This window comes from Peromyscus leucopus, chromosome 4 (genome assembly GCF_004664715.2).
Source record: "Peromyscus leucopus breed LL Stock chromosome 4, UCI_PerLeu_2.1, whole genome shotgun sequence".
NCBI classification, from domain to species: domain Eukaryota; kingdom Metazoa; phylum Chordata; class Mammalia; order Rodentia; family Cricetidae; genus Peromyscus; species Peromyscus leucopus.
The window spans coordinates 49,333,646-49,349,228 of record NC_051066.1 but is presented as its reverse complement, the minus strand read 5'-3'; the positions used below and the strand labels follow the sequence as shown (position 1 = coordinate 49,349,228).

The following is a 15,583-nucleotide window of genomic DNA, read 5'->3' as shown; positions in this document are numbered from 1 at the left end:
GAGCGCTTCATCCACGGAGCCATTTCCTTGGCTCTCTTATATTGATTTTTCCCCCATAGTTGTTTTCCCCATGGGTTTAATATATAATTTAAAGTTTACATAGAATATTTTATGTGTGAGAAAATTTCTTTTCATTCATATTTCAGCTTGTGTTTTGCCCATCTATAACTTATCACTGTGAGCTAGTTTTTACAGGAAGTTCCTTAACCTAACTTCCCTCACAGGCGTTCCACGTCTGTGCCAACCTGCTCAGGTAATATATATTGCAGAGAAGGGTCTTAGGAAGGATCTGGTACCGCTGCACAGGAAAAGGCATAGTGGAGCTAGAGCTCCCAGGTAGATTCTCCTGACCTAAATTTCACTGTCAATCATTTTAAGTGCATTGCTCTGAGAAAAGTTTACTTTTTCTCTGTAAGCTACATCCACTGTAAATCAGATGGAAACAGTTAGTCTGCTCACTTGTGAGAGCATCTATGCATGTGTCCTGCGGCGTGCTATACAGCCTTAAGTTCTTACCTAAAAATTTTCCTGTCTGTCCTAACCTCGGTTAATGAACTTCCAGCTAATGAACTTCCTGACTGTTGGAAAATGATTTTCTGGTTTACTGGTATTGAGACCTGAACCCAAGGCCATATGAATGCTAAGATGTAGATATCTTAGGCTGCTATTTTTTAAATTTCTGTTTGGGCAGTTATTTTGATGATGCATGCCCTCTTAATTCTTGTTCTGCTCTCGTTACATTCTCCTAACCTGACAAATGATGCTTGATGACTAAGCATCATTGAGAGAGAGAGAGAGAGAGAGAGAGAGAGAGAGAGAGAGAGAGAGAGAGAGAGAAGCCAGAAAAGCACATCTAACTCTTATTACTTCTTTACAACTCAAAACCAGACTGCAGCTGTTCTTGTTTTGATTTTGACTGGAAGCATCCGATGCTGACAAGTATTTTTCCATGAGACATTACAAAGTGGTCAGTGTGGTGGGCTATTGCAGGAACTTTTTTTTTGTGATCAACCACTGTAAAGAAGACCGAAAACATGCAGTCACTTTAATGCCAGTTTGGAGTTTCTAACTCAGGATCCACAGAAGCAGGATGGTGGCAAGGGGCAGGACACAGAGGGTCATCTGTGCAGCAAGTGTCCCTCTTTCCCCTCACTGTGCATTTGTTGTACTAATTCACACCCACTTTGCATTCCTTTCAGAGCGACTGATGCAAGACTGCATCCAGCTATGTATCCAAAAACTCACGAAGAATGTGCCCCTATTTGGAAAGAGCATATAAGGTAGCACTTTGCACACACCCTTTTTGTCGCTGTCATTTAAACACAAAGGAAGGCCAAAGGGAAAAAGAACTGGAAACAGGCTTGGCTTGATATGAAGGATCGCAGTGAGACGATGAAGACTAGGAGACTTTACGAGTTGGTCAGCCATGATGAAAATAAGTACCTCATACCCACCAAACCGATCTTCATTTACATGCCCATTGCTTTGCTTGTTAGTAAGTGCAGGTGGTCAATATAATTAAGTTGGTGAATCAACAGGCCATTTAGACAGTTTCCTTTGTAAATGAAAGTCATTTCCTACTCTTAATGCTATAAAACCCTCGATGATCCCAGCAGATCCCAAGTACTGCACTGGAGCATGTATACATATGGGGAAGCCTGCTTTCTATAATATAAGGAGAGAATTCAACCCTATGGAACACCCAGGAATCATCTGGATTCCTAGAGGGCGTCAAGAATCCTGGACAGACGAAAGGGCACTTAGTGTTTAGGACTAGTGAGTGCTGAACAGATTCTTAGCATGCTGATAGTAACGTTTCTCTATTTGATGCACAATAGGCTTGTTGCCAACCTGACTTTCGGACTTGTAAAATAGGGAGCACCTCACAGTGCTTCATATCCCATCCTCACACCCTCGGGCGTCACTAGCTTCCTGCTCTGGCCTCCACGCAGATTCCTCTTAACTCCCAGCTACTACACACGGACTCACTGCAAGGCAGGTATTTACTGGCTTGTTCTAACAAGGCTAACGGGAGTTTAATTATTTAATTTCTCTGGCTTTTAGCTTGAGATGGTATTATCCTGCTCCATTTGGATTTTAGAGTTCTGACACCCCAAGGATGCTGTATGGATTGCCCCCCCCTTTGCCCCTTCTATGGTGAAGGTGGGAACTAACACTCAACTTGAGTCCTGGGAGATCAGGAAAGGAACCAGCCACAGATCTCCAGGCCATTTAGACCTTTTGTCTGATGAACCTTAATGAACGAGATAAACACCATACAGTCAACATTAACTTCCAAAATCTTTTTTTATTACCTAAAAATGACAGGCCAAATCATTTCAATTCTGACCATGACAGAAACACAAATATCTCACTAAAATAAATACTAACAGGGTTGAGATGAGTGAGGTGGCTCTTGCCTTGGGCACAAAATTTAGGGAGGCATTTTTTAAAAAAATCCCTCAGCAATCAAGATAAATGATATTTTATCGCAGTAGTTTAAAAAACAATCAATGCAAAAAATTCACGATGAACAAAATACCCAACTTTTAAATAAAGGATCAGCCACAGTGCCTTGCTGAGCCACCTTGGAATCTTAGATGAAAGAAAAAAATAAGACAATCTGTTTTCATCTAGAAATTTGATTTTTCTGTGGCCCCCACTAGCTTTACCCTAGTTCCAGGTTTGCTAAGGAGAATGTGCCCAGCATGGACTAAATGGCACAGCCCTTCCCGCTTCAATATTAATCTGGGGGATGAAACACGGGCAGTCAATGTCAAGTCTTATTGCCACCGCTAGCCAACCGACGACCATTAACTGTGATCCTGCTTTGGTTGTCCTTTGAATTAAAAGGTGTTTGCTAACTCCCACCCTAGTCTCTTTGGTTCCTGGAATCTGAAGATGTCTTGTTACCCAGAGTCCATGGCACAAACCACCGCAGAACCCGCTTGGAAAAGCCCATCTGATTCAAGCCATCAAAAGTTCCTCCGCCCGCGGTAGTTGCCCCGGGTTCTCTCCTTGCCAGTCTTGGCTGGAAGTTGCCTGTGAGTCTTCTTCCGGTACTCCACCTTAGTCCAGCCCCCTTCGCTCACCTTGCTCTCCTCTTCGCCTGCTCTGGGGCGGCCTCGGGGTGCAGAGGCATGCCTGGGATGGTCCTGGGCACGTGACGGTCATTCGGGCTCCTCTTGAAGTCAGGGGACTGGTGAGTGTTCAGCGCTGCCTGGGGCAACCTGTAGAACCTTCCGGAATACCTTTCTCTCGAAGGTGCGGAGTGCTGGCTTTTCCCACCGAATCTTCCCCGGGGGGAAGAGTTGAGGGACACGCTCCCGCGGTTCTTGTTTCTGCTTCGGTCCGAGTAGCGGCCCCTCTCGGAGGAGCTGTCTGTGTTGAGGCTGGAGAAGCCGCTGTCCCTGGAGTTGAGGTGCAGGGAGGAGAAGTTTTTGGAGAGCCCGTACTGCGTCGTCGTCGGGGAGGAGCTCCTGGACGGGTTGATGGGAGTGATCTGCTGGTACTTCACGGGCGTCTGGGTCCGCCTCACCGCCGCCGCATAGGAATCCTGGTTGCCGAAGTATGAGAAGTAAGGGGACCCCAGGATGGGGTTGCTCTGGGAACGCTGTAGAGAAGTGTGGGATGCAATCTGCCGCAAGCGCAGAGTGTCTAACCACTGGCAGTCCGCACCTGCAGGAAAAAAAGGAAATGAGCATCTTCCATGCCACAAAGCTGAATGCCTAATTCATAAGCCTGGCTCAGGAAATCAGTCTCAAGGCTGCTTGGGGGCGTGCCGAGCATCACCATTCATGGAAGTTCCAGGACAGGTACATAGACCTTTCTCTTTACTACCACGGGCCCTTGGGCAGAAAGGTAAATTGTCAATTAGAATATATAATGGGGTTGCCATTTTTCTTTTTCCTTTTTTTTTTTTTTTTTCTTTTTGGTTTTTCGAGACAGGGTTTCTCTGTGTAGCTTTGGAGACTGTCCTGGAACTCACTCTGTAGACCAGGCTGGTCTCGAACTCACAGAGATCCGCCTGCCTCTGCCTCCCGAGTGCTGGGATTAAAGGCGTGTGCCACCACCGCCGGCAAGGGTTGGCATTTTTCTGTTTCTGCTGCCGTGATTCTAACTGTATCAGGGACTTCATCTACAAGGAGAGATAGATGCAGTATGGCAGCACAGTCTTCCTAAAACTGCTGCCTCTCTACATCTGTAGCTTCCAAGAGGCCTGAGTTTGAGCTCCTGTCTGCAGCCATGTATATCAAGGGAAGCTGGGTCTCTTTTGCTCATGACAGACACACAGATGCCAGCAAAGGAAATATTGCTGTCCTGCCCAAAAGCAGAATTGGTGTGGGGTAGTTTGTTGGGTTTGTGGGAAGGCTGTTTCACTAATTATGAGAACAGGTCAGGGCTGACACCTGGTGCTTTCAGGGCATCCCTATGTTTATAGGGCAGCCAGACACAGCAGTGAGGCTGTGGGCAAAGCCACTACAGTGAGTATGGCAGACAGGAAAGGAAGAGGCCACTCCTTAAGATTCCACCGTCAAACTTATTTGTCCGACTGCATCCAGACAGAGCCTACATCACCTCTGGACTTTTAGTGATGGAAGACAATGCATTTTATTCACTTCAATCAGTGTCTGGGGGAGTTGAGAGGGTTCCTTAAAATGCGGGCTGCTGGTTCTAGATCTGGAATATCTGATGTGGTATGTCTGGAGATGGGGCAGGGAGTATGCGTCTCTGATAGGTTCACAGAGGACCCCACAGGACCAAACTTGGAGACCCACTCAGTTAAGCCTTGTGAAACTGGGTTTTCTGCTCCTGGAAGATGAAAAAGGGTATGGTTGGTCTAGTGGATGATCTCGAGTCTTCACATCACACTGGAAAAGTAAGTAAAAAAGGGTAGAGAAAGACAGAAGGGAAGTACACAAGCTGAAAACTGGAGGAAGCCAGACAAAGCTCTCCCGAGGGAAACAGTCTGGAGCAACTCCAGCAGGAAGTGGAGGGTGCTGATTTTTCCAGCATACACTCTTAAAGAGTGATTTACTGTTTCCTAAAGATTATGCTTAGAAGATGTAAAGGACACCTATTTGGGGTCTAGGAAGTGTCCTATTTTGGGAAGGGAAAACCATGGTCACAATGTGGATGTCCTCATGACCGACCCCCCCTTCTAAGCCCCAGCCTTGTGCTCTGCCATCTGTCACCATCACTTCCTGGTGATACAGTTCATTGCCTATGAGAGCATGCCTGGAGGAAGTAGCCCCAGAAGTGTTACCATAGGGATCTGGAATCTGATGTTTTAAAAATGTTTGTGTGAGTTTGAGGCCAGCCTGGGCTACCAAATGAGTGCCAGGAAAGGCGCAAAGCTACACAGAGAAACCCTGTCTCGAAAAACAAAACAAAACAAACAAACGTTTGTTTGTTTACTCTCAATATGGTAGCATTTGAACCATGTAAAACTTAGAAGTCACTGTCAGCCGTTTTGTGTAATATGAGTTTGGAAATGGGAAAACTAGCCTCACAGAAGAGAAAATCTAGCAGAATCATAGAGAGAAGTGTCCCAGGCTTCACAGGGCAGGTATAGGGATCAAACAGGGTTGTAGCTATAAAAGCCCTATAGAAGTAAAACATGCCCTGCAAACATTAGTTGAGAAAGAAGTCCTCTTTTAGTCTGACTCGGAGAACTCACTGTATAGCCTGTGATGACCTTAAACTTGCACTGGTCCTGCTTTAGCTCCGTGGGAGCTGTGACTCCAGAGGTAAGCTACCGTACCAGCTAAAAGAAGTCCTTAAAGATTACAGCAGACATACCAGGCAAGGTACACAGACTTGACAAGCATAAAGGGGTTTGGAAGTAGCTGCCGGGGTGGGAGGAGCTTGTGTAGATCCAGACCTACTATGTAGAATAACCTCGGCAGAAGAGCATGCCCTAAAAAGTGCCTGACAGTGCTTGTAGCTAAAGAGTCTTGACAAAACCCCAAGCCTAACCTGATGGTAACCATGTTCCCTGATGGTTGTCTGCAAAACGGTAGAAGCACATCAACTCTGTTGACAAAGGTGATCAGGCCTGGCATGATGTCACATCATTTGTTGATGGCTTCTGAATGTTCTTCAGGATTCTGTTCTCCCTGGCTGGTGGCCATTTAAGAATATTTATTCTGGCCGGGTAGCAGTGGCACACACCTTTAATCCCAGCACTTGGGAGACAGAGCCAGGCAGATCTCTGTGAGTTCGAGGATAGCCTGGGCTACAGAGTGAGATCCAGGACAGGCACCAAAATGACACAGAGAAACCTTGTCTCCAAAAACCAAAACAAAGAAAGAAAGAAAGAATATTTGTTCTGCTTGGCAAGTCAGGCTTTACAGCGGTCAACAGCGGGGCCAGGCTGCCAACACTTGCCATTGGGGATAGTAAGTTAGAGTCCCCGCTTTGTCTCCGTGCCTGACAAGGAGCCTTCTGGTATGCCGTCACAAAAAATACTCTTCTCTCGGGGAACAAGAAGTGCTGGTTAGAAAGCATGCATTTCTGGTGTGCTTCGTAGGGGTATGTCTCATGGTCAAGAGGGACTGCGTGTGGCTTTGTATGCATGTACCGTCAACATACTTGTGAGCTTGTCTCAGTCCTACAGTTATTAGAGTTTCTGAGCCTACAAGTAGGGAATCAGAACCTTTGCTCGAGTTCACCAAATAATGACCAATTGCATGGCCAGTCAGTTGACCTTCTATGCTTTTCTCAGTTTTTCTTTTTTTTAAAGATTTATTTGTTTATTATGTATACAGCATGTATGACTGCAGGCCAGGAGAGGGGACCAGATCTCATTACAGATGGTTGTGAGCCACCATGTGGTTGCTGGGAATTGAACTCAGGACCTCTGGAAGAACAGTCAGTGCTCTTATCCGCTGAGCCATCTCTCCAGCCCGCTTTTCTCAGTTTTTAAAATTACTATCACCATTATTTATCATCTGCATTAAAGTTTTTCTCTTTACTGTCTCCTAAACTTTTAAAAATATTATTTATTTGTGTGTGTGTGTGTGTGTGTGTGTGTGTGTGTGTGTGTGTGTGTGTGACAGCACATGCCATGTTTGTGTGGAGATTAGAGGACAACATACAAGAATCAGTCAGGCTTGTAGGCAGCTGCCTTTACATGCTGAACCATCATGCTGAGCCTTTCCATCACCTCCTTTCCATTGACTCTTGCCTGTTCCTCCTCCCCCACTCCCTCCCCCACCCCCTCCCCGACTCCCTCCCTCCATCGTTGCCATGCTTTGTCACTGTTCAAGACTCAAGAAGTAGCTAGGGATGCTACTTCTAGCACCCATTAAACTGGCTGTGGTGGCCCATGCCTGTAATTCTAGCACTGGAGAGGCAGAGCCTGCTGGAGAATCAGAAGTTCAAGGTCATTCTCAGCTATCTGAAAACTGTTCCAGGCCAGCCAGGGGTGCACAAAACTCTGCCAAAATGAAAAAGACAAGACAAGAAGTACTGTTGACCGCAGTGGCTTTGTAGGAATATGAGCTAGAAGATGCTCATCTTTATTTACAGATACACTTTTAGAAACTAAACAAGCAGATGTTTTTGTCACTGCAGTGTAATGTAACTACTTTTCATCATTATAGTTATCCAGATATTAAAATTTGTACAATGTGTTCACATTTATGTCTATAAATTCGACTCTATAATCTATTATAAAACCAATATTACACAGTCAGTATGATCCAAGTACATTGCACATATGTATGACATTCTCGAAGACTTAGGAAAAACTTTGAAAAAAAACCCCCAATATTATAAAACTGTAAGAGGGAAGTACTGTGTCAGGCATGCGTGCTGCCCACCGCCTGGCCCTCACCTCTGTCACGGGAACGTCACAGTGCACATTGGGACTCAGGCATGCATGCAGTACTGGGACACTAACTTACTTGAGTCAGACCTGCTGCCAGGGTTGCCATCGGAGTTGGAGAACAGAGTCTGGATGGCGAGCTGGACTGCTCTCACCTCATCCTGAGGTTTCGTTCTACTCCACTGAATTGAGTGGACATGCTTAGTGAGTTTCGGAGTTCTTACATCACTCTGTTAGAAAAAAAAAATCAAGAAACCCACGATCATGCATATGTTTATAAAACGGGAAAGAAAAATGCATGTTGTTATGCCGTTGCCTAAATTAGTGAATTTGAATAACAGGAACATTTTTAACCACTTTTCCCATAATGGACTCTATACTTCCCCTCCCCTTCTTCCTTCCTCTCTTTCCCCATCCTACACCCCATTCTACTTAGTATATTTTAGTACTTAAAAATAAGGTTGTCTTCCCCCAGAATTTATAGCAGTTGACAGAGCTCAATGTACCTCTTTACTAAGAAATGTTTTTTATAGTTGAAAAACGATACTTTGTTGGAGAAATGAACACTGACCACTGTTTCGCTTCAGCGTACCTTGGCCTAAGGACACTGGGACACACATTAGGAAGAGAATGAAGGAGGCTGCCACAGGGTGAGTAAAGGCAGTAGGTACACCCTGAGATGGGTTCCAGAGTGAGGAAACCCAGTATCAGGAGCAGATACCAGACCAGGATGACAGTTCTCATCCTGAAGAAGTCCTCCTCACCAGAGACATGTGTAGATTACAGTCTTTCCAGGGCTGTGGGTATAGCTCAGGGCCACACTGGCTTGGCATGTACATGGCCTTGGGTCCCCACAAAAAGAAGTCTCTAGGATTCAATACAGTTATGAAAAGATGTCTTTAGTAGGATGTGGTAGTGCACACCTTTAATCCCAGCACTCAGGAGGCAGAGATAGGTGGATCTCTGTGAGTTCAAGGCCAGCCTGGTCTACACAGCAAGTTGGAGACCAGCCAGGGCTACATAGAAAGATCTAGTCTCAGAAATGAAGAGGAGGAAGAAGAGAGGAAGAAAGAAAAAAAATGTCTTTAAAAACTGGAAAGTGAGGAATCTAGAGGTGGCTTATTATCATGGAGTCCAAGGAGGAGGAAGGGGAGAAGAAAATAAGAGGGAGGAAGGGGGAGAAAAAGGGAGGGGGAGAGGAGAGAGGAAGGTCAGTAAGAAGGAAAAACAGCAAGAAGCTGGGTGTGGCATGTCTGTGGAGTTGTCTGCAGTAGACAAAGCTGGAATCCAGCTGCTCCAACTGTCCGGCTAAAGGGGGCTTTTCCTGGGAGGTGAGGCCAGTTAGCAGGTATCAGTGTTGCTATCACACTTCTGCCTTGCGGGCTGTGGAGTGAGGTGGACGAGGTTTGGGGCTCTGGTTCTGAAAAGCTAGACTGTGATAACTCAGGAAACCATCTCAATACGGCAGCATTGCAAAACCCAGCCTGAGGGAGACTTCCCGCATCTTATTGTAGCAGCAGCTGTGAGGTTCACAGGCCGGGGACCAGGGAAGAGACACTCTTTGCAGAGGGCAGACATGGGTCTGAGCCTGTTCACTCTGTCACTGAGTACCCTAGAGCCCCGGACTTCCTTTCTTCTCTCCCAGCCTGGCTTCCTATCTGCCACACGGAGAAAGTCATTCCCCATCTTTTCAGTATTTACCTGAGGTCTGTGAGACAGGGCAGGCATACCTGACTCTCACAGTTCCTGGTTTATGGTGAATCCTTAACAGAACTGCCTTAAAGGAATGAAAGGTCTGCAGGCCCTGCCTACCAAAGATGCATACTAGTACCTTCATGTGCCCCCAGACTGTGGACCCCTCCAGCCTGTGCCACAAGATGTTCCTCCCTTTTCTAGGGTCAGTGTCTTACCATCCTTGAAGACCTTATTGACTTTTACAAAGTTATTGGCGTTAAATCCATTTTTAAATATGGAGTTGAAATATATTTGCAGAGAGAGATTATTTTATAATACTAAAAATGAAGTTTTTAAATGATAAAAAGACATGAGACTTTAATCTCTCTTTTTAAAGAAAGTGTAAGGTATTGGTAACTGTTATGTATTGTACAGAAGATCTTGATTTTCACAACACAGTCAGGCATCTAAGGCTTAAAATGCCTCCACTGACGTTCTCCCATGCTTATGGTGAGTCCTTACTGGGGTCCCCAGGTCTGACCTGGCCCACCTGTCTGGCTTTATCACTGTTCTCTGTGTCCTAGGGACTTGCACTTGGTTTGTACGGCTGTTCTCTGACCACACAACCAACCATCCCAAGCTATTGTTCATTTCCACCAGTCAGTTTCTGACATGATTTGTGACTGGGTTATTCTCTACACCTGCCGGCAGGTAGTGCCAGATGTGTACATTTCAATAGCATGGTTTAGTTTTAAAAAAGATTTATTTATGTATGAGTGCTCTATCTGCATGTACAACTTTATGCCAGAAGAGGGCATCAGATCCCACTATAGATGGTTGTGAGCCACCATGTGGTTGCTGGGAATTGAACTCAGGTCCTCTGGAAGAGCAGCCAGTGCTGTTAACCACTGAGCCATCTCTCCATCCCCCATGTCTCTTTCCTTAATGTAAGTTTTTCTTTTCATATAAAATTTATGGGATCTGTTAATTTGGCGATAACAATAAACTCCCCAGGTGGTCACAGGAGTATATGCTGGTCTTCTGAACAATCAATGATCTCCTCTTCTGAACTCTTATTTCCAAGTGAGTTACACTCACTTGTTACATTATTTGGTGGGATGTACAAAGTGTTCAATGTATATCTAAGGTGTTTCCCCAATTTCAATCATGTTATCTTTCCTTCCTAACACTTCGTTAGAGAAATTGCAGTTACCTTTGTATATGCATGCCAGTATGTAATTTCCTTTCCAATAAGTCCACATACTAACCTGTAAGTACCAGAGAGACTAGACAAATGCCTGCTCACTAACAGAGGGTGAAACTTGGAGACTCTGTCTTCAGGAGCTTACCTCATATGTGACTGTGCACTCCACAGTCTGACCGTCCACTATTCCTATAATCCACTTCTCCATTACAAATGGTGGCTGAAACACAGAAATTAGGTTGGCATCATATCAGAAGATAGTCTGTCCTGCCATGTTTCACTGAGGCCAATTGTGCCATACACAATTTGCAGAATATTAAATTATCATAAAATCATGCTGGCTTACAACACACTTGTATTTTGGGCTTTGCTGTTTTATGACTGAATGAGTTGTGTGTATGTCCTACTGATGGGAGAGCGGGACGATCTATGGTTTTCTGTGGGTTTTGTTTTTTGCTTTTTGTTGTTTTTGTTTTCGAAATAGGGTTTGGCTGTGTAGTCTTGGCTTAGAGTTTTAGATGATGATCCACCTGCCTCAGCCTCCCAAGTATTGGGATCATAGTTGTACCCTTACATAGGTCCTCATTCCTCTCTGGGGTGATAAAACATGATGTATTATTCAATCCTTTCAGTAGGTTGTTAATTCATGCTAATGTTTGAAACAATAGCTAAATGCTTTTTCAACATTAAGATAAAGCCATACAACATGAGAAGTCCCAGAATTGTCTTTCTTGAGGGTAAGCAGTAGCTAGTATACTGTCCTTGTCAATCACTCAGCTTTCTGTCTGCCAGGCTATTGTGCCAAAAGGCTTGTACCAATATAGACATTGTGGTGTTATTTTCCTACTGGATCAAGACAAAAGACTAATGAAGCCTATATTTTGGATCTTATGCTAATTCTGATAAAAATTATTTTTTCATTTTCTTCTCATTCCCTTATCCTTCCAGGTTGGGGATGCAAAACAATGACTGTGTATAAGTTGGGTGTAGAATATAAGAGAGATTTAACTGGGCTGATTTTGTATAAATTAAGACTATTATTGCTTCTATTGTTTTTATAAGGCTCTGTAAATTTTAAATGACCTTTCCAATCCTATTTCTCCTGTAAGCTCCATTAATGTGTATGGTTTTGCCCCGGTGGATGATGGCAGAAACATTCAGCTCTACAATTGCATTGTATTATTTTTTTGCATGGAGCAACTTCCTTCTTACGGTAAGCAATGGCTACATCTTCTTAAGGACAAGGAAGCAAGGGGACAACTGTGTCAACTGGGGAGGACAAAACTGGGACCCAGGGGAGAGCACCTATTCTTTCTAGACGTCAAAATACAGTATGTCCCCACAACATAAGGAAACATTAAACCAAATCAGAGCCTTATGTTAAGGTAAGCAATGCCACAGAAGTGAATCCCAATTGTATAGAGGGACCCAACAATGAATACCAAACTAGCCTCTTGATGAATCTACTTGTAAGTTACAAGGACTTGGTCATTCGGCCATCTATGTCTGCACAGAGAACACGCAAGTCAAATGTCATGGCTTTATAGACTCATTTTGTTTCCAACTTGTGTCTGTACTCCGGTTCTTTGTGAAAAGCTCCATTTTCTTCACTAAAGCTCAGTGCACAGTTAGGTTAGCCATGGGCCAGCACTGATGGTTACTGGAGGTCAGGATGGCCATCTTACGGACATACGCTTTGTCTGCAGTGGTAGACCTACCACTGAAATCTTACACCTTTTTTTTTTTCCTAGTATGGTTGGGGAAAAAATGAGTTCTTTCCATTCTGAGGAGCAAGTTAAAGAATTCTGTTGGATTTCTTCAGGGTTTGCAGTGACTTTGGACTCTGGACCTGCTCTCCACCACTCTAGGAACTTGTGCTGTGAACTTACAGAAGCTACAAAGCAGCGCCATGTGTTCCCAAATAGCCTTATCCCAGTCCTTCTAGAAACTTTCTAGAACAGGCTGGGATGGAGCTTAGGGGTAGAGCACCTGTCCAGCACGCATTCCACCAGCAGTGAGGGGAAAAACGGAAGTCTTCATCGTTGTAAGTTTTTCTTTCAAAGTTTAACTCAATCCGGTTTGAAGTAAATATTTTCATTGATAACATTTTCTTTAATAAATGGTAAGGTAAGAAGAAATGTAGGATAAAAAAAAAACTTAAATGATACTTTTTGGTTTGTGGTGCTCTTTAGTTCACACAGCACAAGTGGAATTTTAACAAAAAAATTATTCTCTCCATCTGCTAAATAAAATGTGCCTTTCAAGAGGCAGCTTGAGGCTGAGCTGATGTGAGCATCCAGGAGCACAAAAGCCCACTGCTGGGGTATTTTAATGTCTTTGTTTGATATCTGTGAATTCAAAAAAGCTTTTAAGCTGTAAATAGAACCTTACCTTTGTCATCTTTAAAATCTCTGCATCAGGGAGGCTTGTGTTGAAAGTCACATCTTTTATGTAGGTTATTGCAATTTCATCCCCATCCATCTCCATATACATTTTCCATTTACAATCCTGGAATTAAAAGCAAAATTACAGAATTGAGAGAGCGAAACAATTTTTTTCATTTTAGTGTTTTATAACACACAAAGTATTCTAAATGAAGTAGTGTGGGAGTGTTTCATTTTTTCCTTTCCAAAAGAGGACGTGAAATTAGATCCTTTTGTATATCTAATAACCCCCAGTTAGTGCAGCCTTGAGATATAATTTATCAGTTGAAGTGTTTTGTTATAGGAATCACAAACTCAAAATTCTAAAGGGGCCAGGCACAAAATAAGTATGAGCAAACCCAGGCAGTTACATTATGGAACCTTGAGGTGTAACCTTTCACAACAGAGCCATATAATGTACATATTAAACATTACAAGGATATTTTATCATTGGTATAAAAAAGTCACAGTCCTCCTTTTTCTTTTCTTTTATCGTATAGCCCTCTTGATCTTCCTACCTCCCTTTCCCAGAGCTGATAATGGTGTGGGGTAAAGAGACAGCTCACTGTCCTCTTAGGGAGGACAGCACTGCAGATGTGATGATGTGGTAACTGACAGCTGAGCAGTTACGGGAGGCACAGGAATCCTGCAGCTCTGGGCAGTTGCCCTAAAAGCACAGTCGCTGCCCAGCTTCTTCTATTGATTGTTCCCATGTAGGAGTATGAGTTCAGTTTTGCTAGGGCCTTCGACGTTTCATGAAAGCTAGAATTTATATTCTTATGTGAAACTACCTAATTTTTAATGATGGTATATCAAATGTACAGCAATACTACTATATAGTTCTATATATCATTGGTCACTGGGGGAATGTTAATTTAAACCACAGGGAGCTATTATTACACAGTAGCAAAGTGCCTAAGGCCGATACCATCAAATGTTGGTTAGGATTGAAGCTACTGGAACTCCCATGCTCTGTTGCAGAAATATAAATGATATAATTACTTCAGAAAATCTTTTGGCAATTTATTACAGAAGTAAACATACACCCATGACTAAGAAATTCTATTTGTAGTTATTTACACAGAAGAAATGGAAAAAGATTTGTCTGGGTATGTTCTTAGAAGTTTTATCTTAATACTAATACAATGATTAGTGTTAATAAAAAGGGAATAAAATTACTGTATATTCATAGAATGGACAGTACAAAAATTACTGGTACATTCAGGAACACGTGTGTCTCTGAAAAACACAGTGAATGAGAGCAGTGCTACACAGAAGAAAACATACGAACGTGCAAGGCCTGGCCTCCCTCTGCCTCCCTCTTGTCTCACACCCTCGGGACAGGGTGCTCCTGTGACACCTGGTGCTCCATGCTGGTTAATACAAGCCTCTGGGCAGGCCTGTGAGGATTATTTAGGCACGTGGCCGGAGATGGGAAAACCCACTTTAACTATGGGCATCACCATTGCCGGGGCTGGGGGCCTGGACTGAATAAAAAACAGGGAGGGAGCTGAACCAGAGCATTCCTATCTTTCTGCTTCCTGACTGCAGAGGCGATGTGACCCGCTGCCTCAAGGTCCTGCTGTGGTGTCTTCCCTACCATGGTGGACTGTATTCTTGAACCACGAGCCTTCCTTTAAGTTTTGGGATTTATTATTTATTTATTTGTTTGTTTATTTTTTGGTGAGGTATTTTTGTCACAGCAACAAAACAGGTAACTAACATATGCTCCAAACTCCATCTCCTCACACCAGCGGAGCCATTTATTGTCCTCCCTCTGTGCTGGGCATATTGCTGGCTGCTTAGACTCTGCTGTTCTATTTGATAGTCACAGTAATCCCGCAAAGCAGGCTTATTTCCCCTTTAGACCCACGAGGAAATGAGGCTCAGGCAGATTCAGGAGTTTTGCTGGTGTCTCCTGACAGGTGGTGGTAGAGATGGAGATGGGACTCCACCTGGGAAAGGTGCCTGTGGGGACACCAATGGGGGGGGGCAGTAGAGGGGACCAGGCTCACTGGTGTTCTGCTCAACTCCACCAATCAGAAGAGCCAGAGACAGCAGATAGGAGGAGAAAGCCGGGAGATGGCGCCGCTCCAACCCGAGGCCGGCGCTCCTCCCGCAGCTGCTGCCCTCTGTAGTTGACCTTGCAGGAGCCCTGATCCAAATCACAGGGCTACACCTGGCTCTGTCAGCCTTAGTTGTCTTGTTCTGAAGGGCCCTTCACTGAATCCTCAAGGGAGACAGCTTCAGAAGCAACCCGGTGCTCCTCAGGGCAGCTCCGGGGAAGGAGGACGCCAGCCATCTCACAGAAGATGACCCTGCTTGCTACATGCTGGGCGAGAGAGAACAGTGGGGTCAACTAACTTGCCAGTGCGCTGACACAACTCCAGGGGCTTTTCAGCGTCCCTGATGTCACTGTCGCTTAGTTCAGGAAAGTAACTCACAAATAAA

The 15,583-nt window shown here is 44.3% G+C and overlaps 1 protein-coding gene across 1 annotated transcript in view; it reads right to left on the bottom strand.

Annotated features, from left to right (window-relative positions):
- Positions 1-2,288: 2,288 nt before the first annotated feature.
- The window catches only part of Map3k20 (mitogen-activated protein kinase kinase kinase 20), a 161,473-nt gene continuing 148,178 nt past the window's right edge, over positions 2,289-15,583 (bottom strand). Inside the window, 5 exon segments of the mRNA XM_028885720.2 lie at positions 2,289-3,118; positions 3,121-3,678; positions 7,911-8,061; positions 10,855-10,929; positions 13,101-13,217. Coding sequence (XP_028741553.2) covers positions 2,976-3,118; positions 3,121-3,678; positions 7,911-8,061; positions 10,855-10,929; positions 13,101-13,217 — 1,044 coding nt within the window. The 3' untranslated portion in view covers positions 2,289-2,975.